This window comes from Bombina bombina, chromosome 8 (assembly GCF_027579735.1).
Source record: "Bombina bombina isolate aBomBom1 chromosome 8, aBomBom1.pri, whole genome shotgun sequence".
Classification (NCBI taxonomy): Eukaryota; Metazoa; Chordata; class Amphibia; order Anura; family Bombinatoridae; genus Bombina; species Bombina bombina.
In genome coordinates, this window is record NC_069506.1 from 230,815,248 (window position 1) to 230,828,931 (window position 13,684).

Here is a 13,684-nt window from a genome sequence, read left to right on the forward strand (position 1 = left end):
GACAATGTCACAGCTGTGGCATACATCAATCATCAAGGAGGGACTCACAGTCCTCTGGCTATGAAAGAAGTATCTCGAATTTTGGTTTGGGTGGAATCCAGCTCCTGTCTAATCTCTGCGGTACATATCCCACGTATAGACAATTGGGAAGCGGATTGGTCTCTTCACCCAGAGGTATTTCTTCAGATTGTTCAAATGTGGGAACTCCCAGAAATAGATCTGATGGCTTCTCATCTAAACAAGAAACTTCCCTTGGAAGTATCGTCCTGCCTATATCTTTCTGCCTCTAGTTCTTCTTCCAAGAGTATTCTCCAAGATTCTAAAGGAATGCTCGTTTGTCCTGCTGGTAGCTCCAGCATGGCCTCACAGGTTTTGGTATGCGGATCTTGTCCGGATGGCCTCTTGCCAGCTGTGGACTCTTCCGTTAAGACCAGACTTTCTGTCGCAAGGTCCTTTTTTTCCATCAGGATCTCAAATCCTTAAATTTTAAGGTATGGAGTTTGAACGCTTGATTCTTGGTCAAAGAAGGTTTCTCTGACTCTGTGATTAATACTATGTGACAGGCTCGTAAATCTGTATCTAGAGAGATATATTATAGAGTCTGGAAGACTTATATTTCTTAGTGTCTTTCTCATCATTTTTTCTTGGCATTCTTTTTGAATACCGAGAATTTTTCAGTTTCTTCAGGATGGTTTAGATAAAGGTTTGTCCGCAAGTTCCTTGAAAGGATAAATCTCTGCTCTTTCTGTTCTTTTTTCACAGAAGGATTGCTAATCTTCCTGATATTTCATTGTTTTGTACAAACTTTGGTTCGTATAAAACCTGTCATTAAGTCAATTTCTCCTCCTTGGCGTTTGAATTTGATTCTGGGGGCTTTTCAAGCTCCTCCTTTTGAACCCATGCATTCTTTGATCGTTATATTACTTTCTTGGAAAGTTTTGTTTCTTTTGGCCATCTCTTCTGCCAGAAGAGTCTCTGAATTATCTGCTCTTTCTTGTGAGTCTCCTTTTCTGATTTTTCATCAGGATGAGGCGGTGCTGCGAACTACTTTTGAATTTTTTACCTAAGGTTGTGAATTCTAACAACCTTAGTAGAGAAATTGTGGTTCCTTCATTATGTCCTAATCCTATGAATTCTAAGGAGAAATCATTGCATTCTTTGGATGCTGTTAGAGCTTTGTATTATTATGTTTAAGCTACTAAGTCTTTCCGAAAGACTTCTAGTCTATTTGTCATCTTTTCCGGTTCTAGAAAAGGCCAGAAAGCTTCTGCCATTTCTTTGGCATCTTGGTTGAAATCTTTATTTCATCATGCCTATGTCGAGTCGGGTAAAATTCCGCCTCGAAGGATTACAGTTCATTCTACTAGGTAAGTTTCTACTTCCTGGGCGTTTAGGAATGAAGCTTCGATTGATCAGATTTGCAAAGCAGCAACTTGGTCCTCTTTGCATACTTTTTCTAAATTCTACCATTTTGATGTGTTTTCTTCTTCTGAAGCAGTTTTTGGTAGAAAAGTACTTCAGGCAGTGGTTTCAGTTTGAATCTTCTGCTTATGTTTTTCATTAAACTTTATTTTGGGTGTGGATTATTTTCAGCAGGAATTGGCTGTCTTTATTTTATCCCTCCCTCTCTAGTGACTCTTGTGTGGAAAGATCCACATCTTGGGTAGTCATTATCCCATACGTCACTAGCTCATGGACTCTTGCTAATTACATGAAAGAAAACATAATTTATGTAAGAACTTACCTGATAAATTCATTTCTTTCATATTAGCAAGAGTCCATGAGGCCCGCCCTTTTTTGTGGTGGTTATGATTTTTTTGTATAAAGCACAATTATTCCAATTCCTTATTTTATATGCTTTCGCACTTTTTTCTTATCACCCCACTTCTTGGCTATTCGTTAAACTGAATTGTGGGTGTGGTGAGGGGTGTATTTATAGGCATTTTGAGGTTTGGGAAACTTTGCCCCTCCTGGTAGGAATGTATATCCCATACGTCACTAGCTCATGGACTCTTGCTAATATGAAAGAAATGAATTTATCAGGTAAGTTCTTACATAAATGATGTTTTCTATATGTATAACAGGATACAGATTATGGGTTAGATTACAAGTGGAGCGGTAATTACTGCTCCTGCTTGCACGCTAACTCGGCTCGATTTCGGCTCTTTGCATGTGTTAGGTAGCGCACATATTACAAGTTGAAAGTAAATATTTTTTTTCGCTTGCATGCTAACCCGATGTGCGCAAACAGCAGAAGTTACAATATCGCAACCACGTTAACGTACTTTCTCAGTGACTTCAATGGAGAGAGAAAAGTAGAAAAAACACCCATACTCGAGCACAAATCGCTATGAGCCCCCTACTCTAATAACGCCTAACCCGCCGCTTAGCCCACACTGCACTATTAACCTCTAACCTGCCACATAGTCCACACTACACTATTTACTTTTAACCCGCCACATTGTCCACACAAAGTACCATCTACACTATTAACCCCTAAACCGCAACAACCCCCATAGCAAATTAACCCACTACACTATTAACCTCTAACCCACCACATAGCCCACACAAAGTACCAGCTACACTATTAACCCCTAAACCGCCACAACCCCCATTGCAAAGTAACACACTACACTATTAACCTCTAACCCACCACATAGCCCACACAAAGTACCAGCTACACTATTAACCCCTAAACTGTCACAACTCCCATAGCAAAGTAACATACTAACATCTAAATCCCCTAAGTTACCCCCAAACAGACTAACCTTACCTGAAAAAAATAAAAGAAACCTAACCTTACCTTTAAAAGAAACCTAACATTACTTAAAAAAATGACCTAACATTACTTAAAAAACTACCATTACAAAAAAACAACAAACACATTTCCAGAAATGCCTATTCTAAAACACCATTTAAAAAAAACCCCACCCCAAAATAAACACTAAAATACAGAAATAGCCCTTAAAATTGCTTTTTTTAGGGCATTTCCCTAAAGTGCCTGCTCTTTTTCTGAAAAGTCTACAAACCTCTACAATAACCCTCCCCCACCACAAACAAAATCAAAAAATATATCTATAAAAACTACTGTAAAAATTGCATATGGCAGGGCATTTGGCTCTTTTGCTGTCCAGGGGAACCCCCCCCCAAAAAAAACAAAAACCCTGTAACACTAAACCCCAAAGATGAATCCGGGTGGCGGTGGTCCATCTTATTTTCTTCATCCATCTTCTTATTCTCTGTTGCAGACAACCTCTTTATTCGGTCACCAGTCGCACACTGAATTTTGAATGGGAGGTACCCTTACATTCCTATTGGTTGATTTTCAATTTCAGATTCAAATCAGCCAATAGAAAAAGCTTTCATTATAAACAATTAAAAAATATCAATACAATTTTTTTTTTAAATAATTATTCATACTGTAAGTAAATTAATAAAATATATTTATATTCTATTCATTTAGAATGCCGTGCATTGAACATAGCAATTCTTCATGTGCCCTAACCTAAACGTGTTAGTCCTAAATTGCGAACCCCAATGCGTGTTGTGCATATTATACATTCCATGTTCTTCACATAGGATTTTTTTTTACTTTTTATTATTATATAAATACATTTCTATATCTGATAGTGTTCATGTAAAATGCATATATATATACCTATATTTCTTTCATGTAATTAGCAAGAGTCCATGAGCTAGTGACGTATGGGATATACATTCCTACCAGGAGGGGCAAAGTTTCCCAAACCTCAAAATGCCTATAAATACACCCCTCACCACACCCACAATTCAGTTTTACAAACTTTGCCTCCGATGGAGGTGGTGAAGTAAGTTTGTGCTAGATTCTACGTTGATATGCGCTCCGCAGCAAGTTGGAGCCCGGTTTTCCTCTCAGTGTGCAGTGAATGTCAGAGGGATGTGAGGAGAGTATTGCCTATTTGAATGCAGTGATCTCCTTCTAAGGGGTCTATTTCATAGGTTCTCTGTTATCGGTCGTAGAGATTCATCTCTTACCTCCCTTTTCAGATCGACGATATACTCTTATATATACCATTACCTCTGCTGATTCTCGTTTCAGTACTGGTTTGGCTATCTGCTATATGTAGATGAGTGTCCTGGGGTAAGTAAGTCTTATTTTCTGTGACACTCCAAGCTATGGTTGGGCACTTTGTTTATAAAGTTCTAAATATATGTATTCAAACATTTATTTGCCTTGACTCAGAATGTTCAACTTTCCTTATTTTCAGACAGTCAGTTTCATATTTGGGATAATGCATTTTGATTTGACCATTTTTTCTTACCTTAAAATTTGACTTTTTCCCTGTGGGCTGTTAGGCTCGCGGGGGCTGAAAATGCTTCATTTTATTGCGTCATTCTTGGCGCGGACTTTTTTGGCGCAAAAATTCTATTTCCGTTTCCGGCGTCATACGTGTCGCCGGAAGTTGCGTCATTCTTTGACGTTATTTCGCGCCAAAAATGTCGGCGTTCCGGATGTGGCGTCATTTTTGGCGCCAAAAAGCATTTAGGCGCCAAATAATGTGGGCGTCTTATTTGGCGCGAAAAAATATGGGCGTCACTTTTGTCTCCACATTATTTAAGTCTCATTTTTTATTGCTTCTGGTTGCTAGAAGCTTGTTCTTTGGCATTCTTTCCCATTCCTGAAACTGTCATTTAAGGAATTTGATCAATTTTGCTTTATATGTTGTTTTTTCTCTTACATATTGCAAGATGTCTCACGTTGCATCTGAGCCAGAAGATACTACAGGAAAATCGCTGTCAAGTGCTGAATCTACCAAAGCTAAGTGTATCTGCTGTAAACTTTTGGTAGCTATTTCTCCAGCTGTTGTTTGTATTGATTGTCATGACAAACTTGTTAAAGCAGATAATATTTCCTTTAGTAAAGTACCATTGCCTGTTGCAGTTCCCTCAACATCTAAGGTGCAGAATGTTCCTGATAATATAAGAGATTTTGTTTCTGAATCCATAAAGAAGGCTATGTCTGTTATTTCTCCTTCTAGTAAACGTAAAAAATCTTTTAAAACTTCTCTCCCTACAGATGAATTTTTAAATGAACATCATCATTCTGATTCTGATGACTCCTCTGGTTCAGAGGATTCTGTCTCTGAGGTTGATGCTGATAAATCTTCATATTTATTTAAAATGGAATTTATTCGTTCTTTACTTAAAGAAGTTCTAATTGCTTTAGAAATAGAGGATTCTGGTCCTCTTGATACTAATTCTAAACGTTTAGATAAGGTATTTAAAGCTCCTGTGGTTATTCCAGAAGTTTTTCCTGTTCCTAATGCTATTTCTGCAGTAATTTCCAAAGAATGGGATAATTTGGGTAATTCATTTACTCCTTCTAAACGTTTTAAGCAATTATATCCTGTGCCGTCTGACAGATTAGAATTTTGGGACAAGATCCCTAAAGTTGATGGGGCTATTTCTACCCTTGCTAAACGTACTACTATTCCTACGTCAGATGGTACTTCGTTTAAGGATCCTCTAGATAGGAAAATTGAGTCCTTTCTAAGAAAAGCTTATCTGTGTTCAGGTAATCTTCTTAGACCTGCTATATCTTTGGCTGATGTTGCTGCAGCTTCAACTTTTTGGTTGGAAACTTTAGCGCAACAAGTAACACATCGTGATTCTCATGATATTATTATTCTTCTTCAGCATGCTAATAATTTTATCTGTGATGCCATTTTTGATATTATCAGAGTTGATGTCAGGTTTATGTCTCTAGCTATTTTAGCTAGAAGAGCTTTATGGCTTAAAACTTGGAATGCTGATATGGCTTCTAAATCAACTTTACTTTCCATTTCTTTCCAGGGTAACAAATTATTTGGTTCTCAGTTGGATTCCATTATTTCAACTGTTACTGGTGGGAAAGGAACTTTTTTACCACAGGATAAAAAATCTAAAGGTAAAAACAGGGCTAATAATCGTTTTCGTTCCTTTCGTTTCAACAAAGAACAAAAGCCTGATCCTTCATCCTCAGGAGCAGTTTCAGTTTGGAGACCATCTCCAGTCTGGAATAAATCCAAGCCAGCTAGAAAGGCAAAGCCTGCTTCTAAGTCCACATGAAGGTGCGGCCCTCATTCCAGCTCAGCTGGTAGGGGGCAGGTTACGTTTTTTCAAGGAAATTTGGATCAATTCTGTTCACAATCTTTGGATTCAGAGCATTGTTTCAGAAGGGTACAGAATTGGTTTCAAGTTGAGACCTCCTGCAAAGAGATTTTTTCTTTCCCGTGTCCCAGTAAATCCAGTAAAAGCTCAAGCATTTCTGAAATGTGTTTCAGATCTAGAGTTGACTGGAGTAATTATGCCAGTTCCAGTTCCGGAACAGGGGATGGGGTTTTATTCAAATCTCTTCATTGTACCAAAGAAGGAGAATTCTTTCAGACCAGTTCTGGATCTAAAAATATTGAATCGTTATGTAAGGATACCAACGTTCAAGATGGTAACTGTAAGGACTATCTTACCTTTTGTTCAGCAAGGGAATTATATGTCCACAATAGATTTACAGGATGCATATCTGCATATTCCGATTCATCCAGATCATTATCAGTTCCTGAGATTCTCGTTTCTGGACAAGCATTACCAATTTGTGGCTCTGCCGTTTGGCCTAGCTACAGCTCCAAGAATTTTTACAAAGGTTCTCGGTGCCCTGCTGTCTGTAATCAGAGAACAGGGTATTGTGGTATTTCCTTATTTGGACGATATCTTGGTACTTGCTCAGTCTTTACATTTAGCAGAATCTCATACGAATCAACTTGTGTTGTTTCTTCAAGATCATGGTTGGAGGATCAATTTACCAAAAAGTTCTTTGATTCCTCAGACAAGGGTAACCTTTCTGGGTTTCCAGATGGATTCAGTGTCCATGACTCTGTCTTTAACAGACAAGAGACGTCTAAAGTTGATTACAGCTTGTCGAAACCTTCAGTCACAATCATTCCCTTCGGTAGCCTTATGCATGGAAATTCTAGGTCTTATGACTGCTGCATCGGACGCGATCCCCTTTGCTCGTTTTTACATGCGACCTCTTCAGCTCTGTATGCTGAACCAATGGTGCAGGGATTATACGAAGATATATCAATTAATATCTTTAAAACTGATTGTTCGACACTCTCTAACATGGTGGACAGATCACCATCGTTTAATTCAGGGGGCTTCTTTTGTGCTTCCGACCTGGACTGTAATTTCAACAGATGCAAGTCTCACAGGTTGGGGAGCTGTGTGGGGATCTCTGACGGCACAAGGAGTTTGGGAATCTCAGGAGGTGAAATTACCGATCAATATTTTGGAACTCCGTGCAATTTTCAGCGCTCTTCAGTTTTGGCCTCTTCTAAAGAGAGAATCGTTCATTTGTTTTCAGACAGACAATGTCACAACTGTGGCATACATCAATCATCAAGGAGGGACTCACAGTCCTCTGGCTATGAAAGAAGTATCTCGAATTTTGGTTTGGGCGGAATCCAGCTCCTGTCTAATCTCTGCGGTTCATATCCCAGGTGTAGACAATTGGGAAGCGGATTATCTCAGTCGCCAAACGTTGCATCCGGGCGAATGGTCTCTTCACCCAGAGGTATTTCTTCAGATTGTTCAAATGTGGGAACTTCCAGAAATAGATCTGATGGCGTCCCATCTAAACAAGAAACTTCCCAGGTATCTGTCCAGATCCCGGGATCCTCAGGCGGAGGCAGTGGATGCATTATCACTTCCTTGGAAGTATCATCCTGCCTATATCTTTCCGCCTCTAGTTCTTCTTCCAAGAGTAATCTCCAAGATTCTGAAGGAATGTTCGTTTGTTCTGTTGGTAGCTCCGGCATGGCCTCACAGGTTTTGGTATGCGGATCTTGTCCGGATGGCCTCTTGCCAACCGTGGACTCTTCCGTTAAGACCAGACCTTCTGTCACAAGGCCCTTTTTTCCATCAGGATCTGAAATCCTTAAATTTAAAGGTATGGAGATTGAACGCTTGATTCTTGGTCAAAGAGGTTTCTCTGACTCCGTGATTAATACTATGTTACAGGCTCGTAAATCTGTATCTCGAGAGATATATTATAGAGTCTGGAAGACTTATATTTCTTGGTGTCTTTCTCATCATTTTTCTTGGCATTCTTTTAGAATACCGAGAATTTTACAGTTTCTTCAGGATGGTTTAGATAAGGGTTTGTCCGCAAGTTCTTTGAAAGGACAAATCTCTGCTCTTTCTGTTCTTTTTCACAGAAAGATTGCTATTCTTCCTGATATTCATTGTTTTGTACAAGCTTTGGTTCGTATAAAACCTGTCATTAAGTCAATTTCTCCTCCTTGGAGTTTGAATTTGGTTCTGGGAGCTCTTCAAGCTCCTCCGTTTGAACCTATGCATTCATTGGACATTAAATTACTTTCTTGGAAAGTTTTGTTCCTTTTGGCCATCTCTTCTGCTAGAAGAGTTTCTGAATTATCTGCTCTTTCTTGTGAGTCTCCTTTTCTGATTTTTCATCAGGATAAGGCGGTGTTGCGAACTTCTTTTGAATTTTTACCTAAAGTTGTGAATTCCAACAACATTAGTAGAGAAATTGTGGTTCCTTCATTATGTCCTAATCCTAAGAATTCTAAGGAGAAATCGTTGCATTCTTTGGATGTTGTTAGAGCTTTGAAATATTATGTTGAAGCTACGAAATCTTTCCGTAAGACTTCTAGTCTATTTGTTATCTTTTCCGGTTCTAGGAAAGGCCAGAAAGCTTCTGCCATTTCTTTGGCATCTTGGTTGAAATCTTTAATTCATCTTGCCTATGTTGAGTCGGGTAAAATTCCGCCTCAGAGAATTACAGCTCATTCTACTAGGTCAGTATCTACTTCCTGGGCGTTTAGGAATGAAGCTTCGGTTGACCAGATCTGCAAAGCAGCAACTTGGTCCTCTTTGCATACTTTTACTAAATTCTACCATTTTGATGTATTTTCTTCTTCTGAAGCAGTTTTTGGTAGAAAAGTACTTCAGGCAGCGGTTTCAGTTTGAATCTTCTGCTTCTGTTTTTCGTTAAACTTTATTTTGGGTGTGGATTATTTTCAGCAGGAATTGGCTGTCTTTATTTTATCCCTCCCTCTCTAGTGACTCTTGTGTGGAAAGATCCACTTCTTGGGTAGTCATTATCCCATACGTCACTAGCTCATGGACTCTTGCTAATTACATGAAAGAAAACATAATTTATGTAAGAACTTACCTGATAAATTCATTTCTTTCATATTAGCAAGAGTCCATGAGGCCCGCCCTTTTTTTGTGGTGGTTATGATTTTGTATAAAGCACAATTATTCCAATTCCTTTTTTTATATGCTTTCGCACTTTTTTATCACCCCACTTCTTGGCTATTCGTTAAACTGAATTGTGGGTGTGGTGAGGGGTGTATTTATAGGCATTTTGAGGTTTGGGAAACTTTGCCCCTCCTGGTAGGAATGTATATCCCATACGTCACTAGCTCATGGACTCTTGCTAATATGAAAGAAATGAATTTATCAGGTAAGTTCTTACATAAATTATGTTATCTATAGGAATAGATATACAGGTATAAACAGATATATTTATTTAGAAATATGTATTTATAATAAAAAGTACATTGCTCTGAATGTGAAGAACATTGGAATGTGAAATATTCATAATTAATGTTAATGAAAGTACGGGTGTTCATTTTTTTTTTCCTTTCAGTTTGAGCGTTCCATTCCGTTGAAGTCAATAATAAGAAGAATATGTTAATGCAAAGTCTATCTTTTTGTGCGTGCCTGGTTTTTCTTGCACGCAAACTTTTTGCTTTCAACTCTTAAAAACCCAGCGCAAAAAGCCGTCTATGTTGCAAAGATAACTTGCAAGCTCAAAATAGCGCTTCACTCGTAATTTTGCCCTTTATATGAAGTAATTTGGTTTAAAATGCCCCCCCTCTTTTCTTTGGTGCTTTTATTTGAAATGTATGGTGGGCCATGGGTAAAATATTACATTAGTCTTTTTATCCTGGATTTACAAGAAATTTCATTTTTTAGTGCTGGATTAGTAAGAAATTTTAGTGGTGGAGTACAAAATTGGGCAACGGACTATCTTTTATATTGATAAAACTTCTTTTCTGAGGTAAACTGTATTTATAATAATCCATTTTAGCCAAGCGCATCAGCAGTAAGTTTTGTGGGTATGGTTACTGAGGTAAGTTCTCTTCCCTGCATGCATTGCTTTATATATGGCTGAATCTGAAATTCTAACAGCAAATTATGGGATTCTTGCTGCAAAACAAAAGCATTTATGGAACAAAATGTCAGCACACTTACCAAAGCAGTGAAATAATATTTACAAGTGGGCAAAAATTCCAGAACAAGATGATCTTAACACTTCTATATATGTTATGGGGGAAGGGGGGTCTTTCATATCTTAAACCTATTATCGCTTCCCTCCTAAAGCCTTGTTGCTTTCCATGTGACAAAGTGGCAGTGAGTCATAGTGCGATAATCTGAGGTTAGCTAGGACAAGGTGAAATTGTGTAAAGGACAAAGACTCCAAAATATATTTCCTTTGTATCAGTGCTAATCGGGATGAAATAGTTGTCATATTAGTCACGCTACTTGTCGCTGCAATACTGAAAATGTATCCAATAATAGAACACGTTCACAGCTTTCATTGTAGTTAAAGGGGCAGTAAAGTAAAAATTAAACGTTTGTGATTCAGATAGAGCTTATAGTTTTAAAGAACATCTGCCTATTTAAAAAGATGCTTAACGGGACAGTATACACCAATTTTCATATAATTCTAAAGTAATAGACTGTGCATGTTCTTCTTTATAGTACTGATATTGACCTAATCCAGTATAAAACCTATTAAAAACTTAATTAGAAGCTCCCAGTTTAGCAATGTTATTTAGGTTAGGCTGGGACACCCATTGAAAGAGGCTGAGAAAGCAAGAGGAACAGACAAGCAGAGATTCCCCCCACCCCCTCCCCTGCATATGTAAATACACTTACACAAACAGGAGCAAGCAGGAATATGTAGACTTGGGACTACATCTAATACTTAGGGGCTTGGTAAGGAGTCTGAAAATCAGCACAATGTTATTAAAAAATAAGCAAAACTTTACATTGTTACAAAAACACTCCCAGATAGGCTATATAAATGGATCATTTACAAAACATATATGCAAAGAAAAATCTAGTATACAGTGTCCCTTTAATTATTTTGGTATCCTTTGTTTAAATTTCATCTCTGGGAGGTACTGAGCACATCGGATGAGTCAATGACAAGAAGCATATAAATGCAGCCGCCTATCAACAGCTAGCTCCCAATAGTGCTCCTGATGCTGCCTAGGTTTACTCTTCAGCAAATGATACCAAGAGAATAAAGTATATTTTATAATTGAAGTAAATAGGAAAGTTGGTTTAAAAACGCGTTCTCTTTCTGAATCATGACCGTTTAGTTTTTAATATACTGCCCCTTTTTAAATGACAATATTCTAATCTTGGTGCCCATTTTGTTCTCTTCCTAAGATTTTCATATTTTTTGGAATACTTGTTTACAACCATTTATCAACATTTTTGTACATCACCAGTCTCCCACTACAACACTAGATCATAAACATTTATTCTAGTATATCTGATAACACTGATTTTTATTCTAATACCTTTTTGGTATTTTAAAGGGACATTCTGCTACAAAAATAAAATTATCTCTTGTTAGAATATTTAATTATTGTTTAACCCTTGCTACCCCCGATCAGGATGAAGGATTACAGCTAATTGATGAAGTCACGTATCCTGATTTGAAATAACAAAAGGATTTAAAAATAAACTATTTTAACAAAACAAAAGCATTTATTTTGGCACAAGAATTTCCCACTGATACTGACCCGCATCAAGCAGAAAAGAAGTATTTTAATGAATATTGATCTAGTACATAGAATATAATCTTTGTTAAAGATGTGTGTTAAAGAAAGGCAATTTAATAATCATAATACTCCTAAAAAAAACAATGGAAAAAAGTGCTGCAATGTGTTATGGGACATTGAGATTAGCTGAGTAAACATATAAATGGGATTGTGAAGCGCATATCATCTATATATTTATCTAAATTAAAGGGACATGAAACCCCAATTTTTTTTTCATGATTCAGATAGAGAATACAATGTTAAACAACATTCCAATTTACTTCTATTATGTAATTTGTTTCATTCGTCATGTATCATTTGTTGAAGAAATAGCAATGCAAATTGGGGCAGCCAATCACACCAGTCATCTATGTGCAGCCACCAATCAGGAGCTACTGAGCATAGTTAGAGATGCTTTTCAACTAAGGATATTAAGAGAATAAAGTAAATTAGATAATAGAAGTAAATAGGAAAGTTTTTAAAATAACATGCTCTTCGTGAAAGGAAAACGAAATTTGGTTTCATGTCCTTTTAAGGCTTCATAGTTTGTTTGTTTGTTTTTTTACATTCTTTTTGTTGTGAACAAGAATGTTTTATCAAGTAACCATTTCAGTTAAATAAGAGACATTCATTATTTTTATATTGTTTCCATAGCTGTAGAGTTTTCTAATCTATTTCCTGTGCTCTATTCCATCAGGAGGAGATACCTGGCAACCTGACCCAGCAGGAAGAGGTGTCTGGTACTCTCTACAGGCAAGAAGATGATGTTGGCACTCTGTCGCAGCCAGAAGAAGTGGTTGGCGCTCTATCCCAGCAGAAAGAGACGACTGGCAGTCTGCACAAGCAGGGGGAGGTGCTTGGTACTCTATACAGGCAAGAAGATGATGTTGGCACTCGGTCACAGCCAGAAGAAGTGGTTGGCGCTCTATCCCAGCAGAAAGAGACGACTGGCAGTCTGCACAAGCAGGGGGAGGTGGTTGGCAGTCCGGTTCAGAGGCGGCTTGAGGTCGAGCAGATGAAGGTCATGAACAGAATATCACAGCTAGAGCAGCAGATCAGAGAACTACAGTTGCAGAGGAGGGAGGTGAATATTGAGGTAACTTGAACAGAGCAGCTTTACCTAGTAATGAGATGGGGTAATCAAGAATTATCCTGAGTTATCAACTTACTCCAAAAGGGAATCTCACCGCAATCTATTAGTATCTGTAGGGCCAACGTTAAAGGGATAGGAAAGCCAAAATTAAACTCGCCTGATTCAGATAGTTCTATGTTCAAATGTGCTTTGCTCTCTTGGGTATCCCTTGTTGAAAAGGAATACGCACATATCTTGCACTGGTGGGAGGTTAGCTGCTGATTGGTGCCGGCACACACTTGTCTTTTGTGATTGGCTAACTAGACATGTTGATCCAGCTGCCAGTAGTGCAGTCCTGTTCCTTCAGCAAAGGAAAAGAGAACGAAGAACATTTGATAATGGAACATACAATTTTAAACAACTTTCAATTTTACTTCTATCTGAATCACAAAATAACATTTTTGTGGTTTCCTGTCCCTTTAATTCTGCTTGTGCGGGAAGAACACCACAACAGCATCAGTACGTTCGAGTCGGACCCATGAACTCCCCGTTTAGCAAGGTGTGTTCTGTATCTGCACCATACTGTATCCTTCATTGTCCAGTCCTGCACAGTCTATAGCTCTGGTGTAACTCAGGTTTTCTATATGATGCCTGTTATATGGGCATGTTTGTATGTATATGGGACTGTACCATTATAGAAGATCTGTTATTCTTATGAAGGATTAGCATT

At 38.0% G+C, this 13,684-nt stretch overlaps 1 protein-coding gene across 1 annotated transcript in view; it reads left to right on the forward strand.

Moving 5' to 3' along the window:
- PHLDB3 (pleckstrin homology like domain family B member 3) overlaps positions 1 to 13,684 on the forward strand; it is a 147,092-nt gene that overhangs the window by 47,763 nt on the left and 85,645 nt on the right. Inside the window, 1 exon segment of the mRNA XM_053691087.1 lies at positions 12,580 to 12,978. Coding sequence (XP_053547062.1) covers positions 12,580 to 12,978 — 399 coding nt within the window.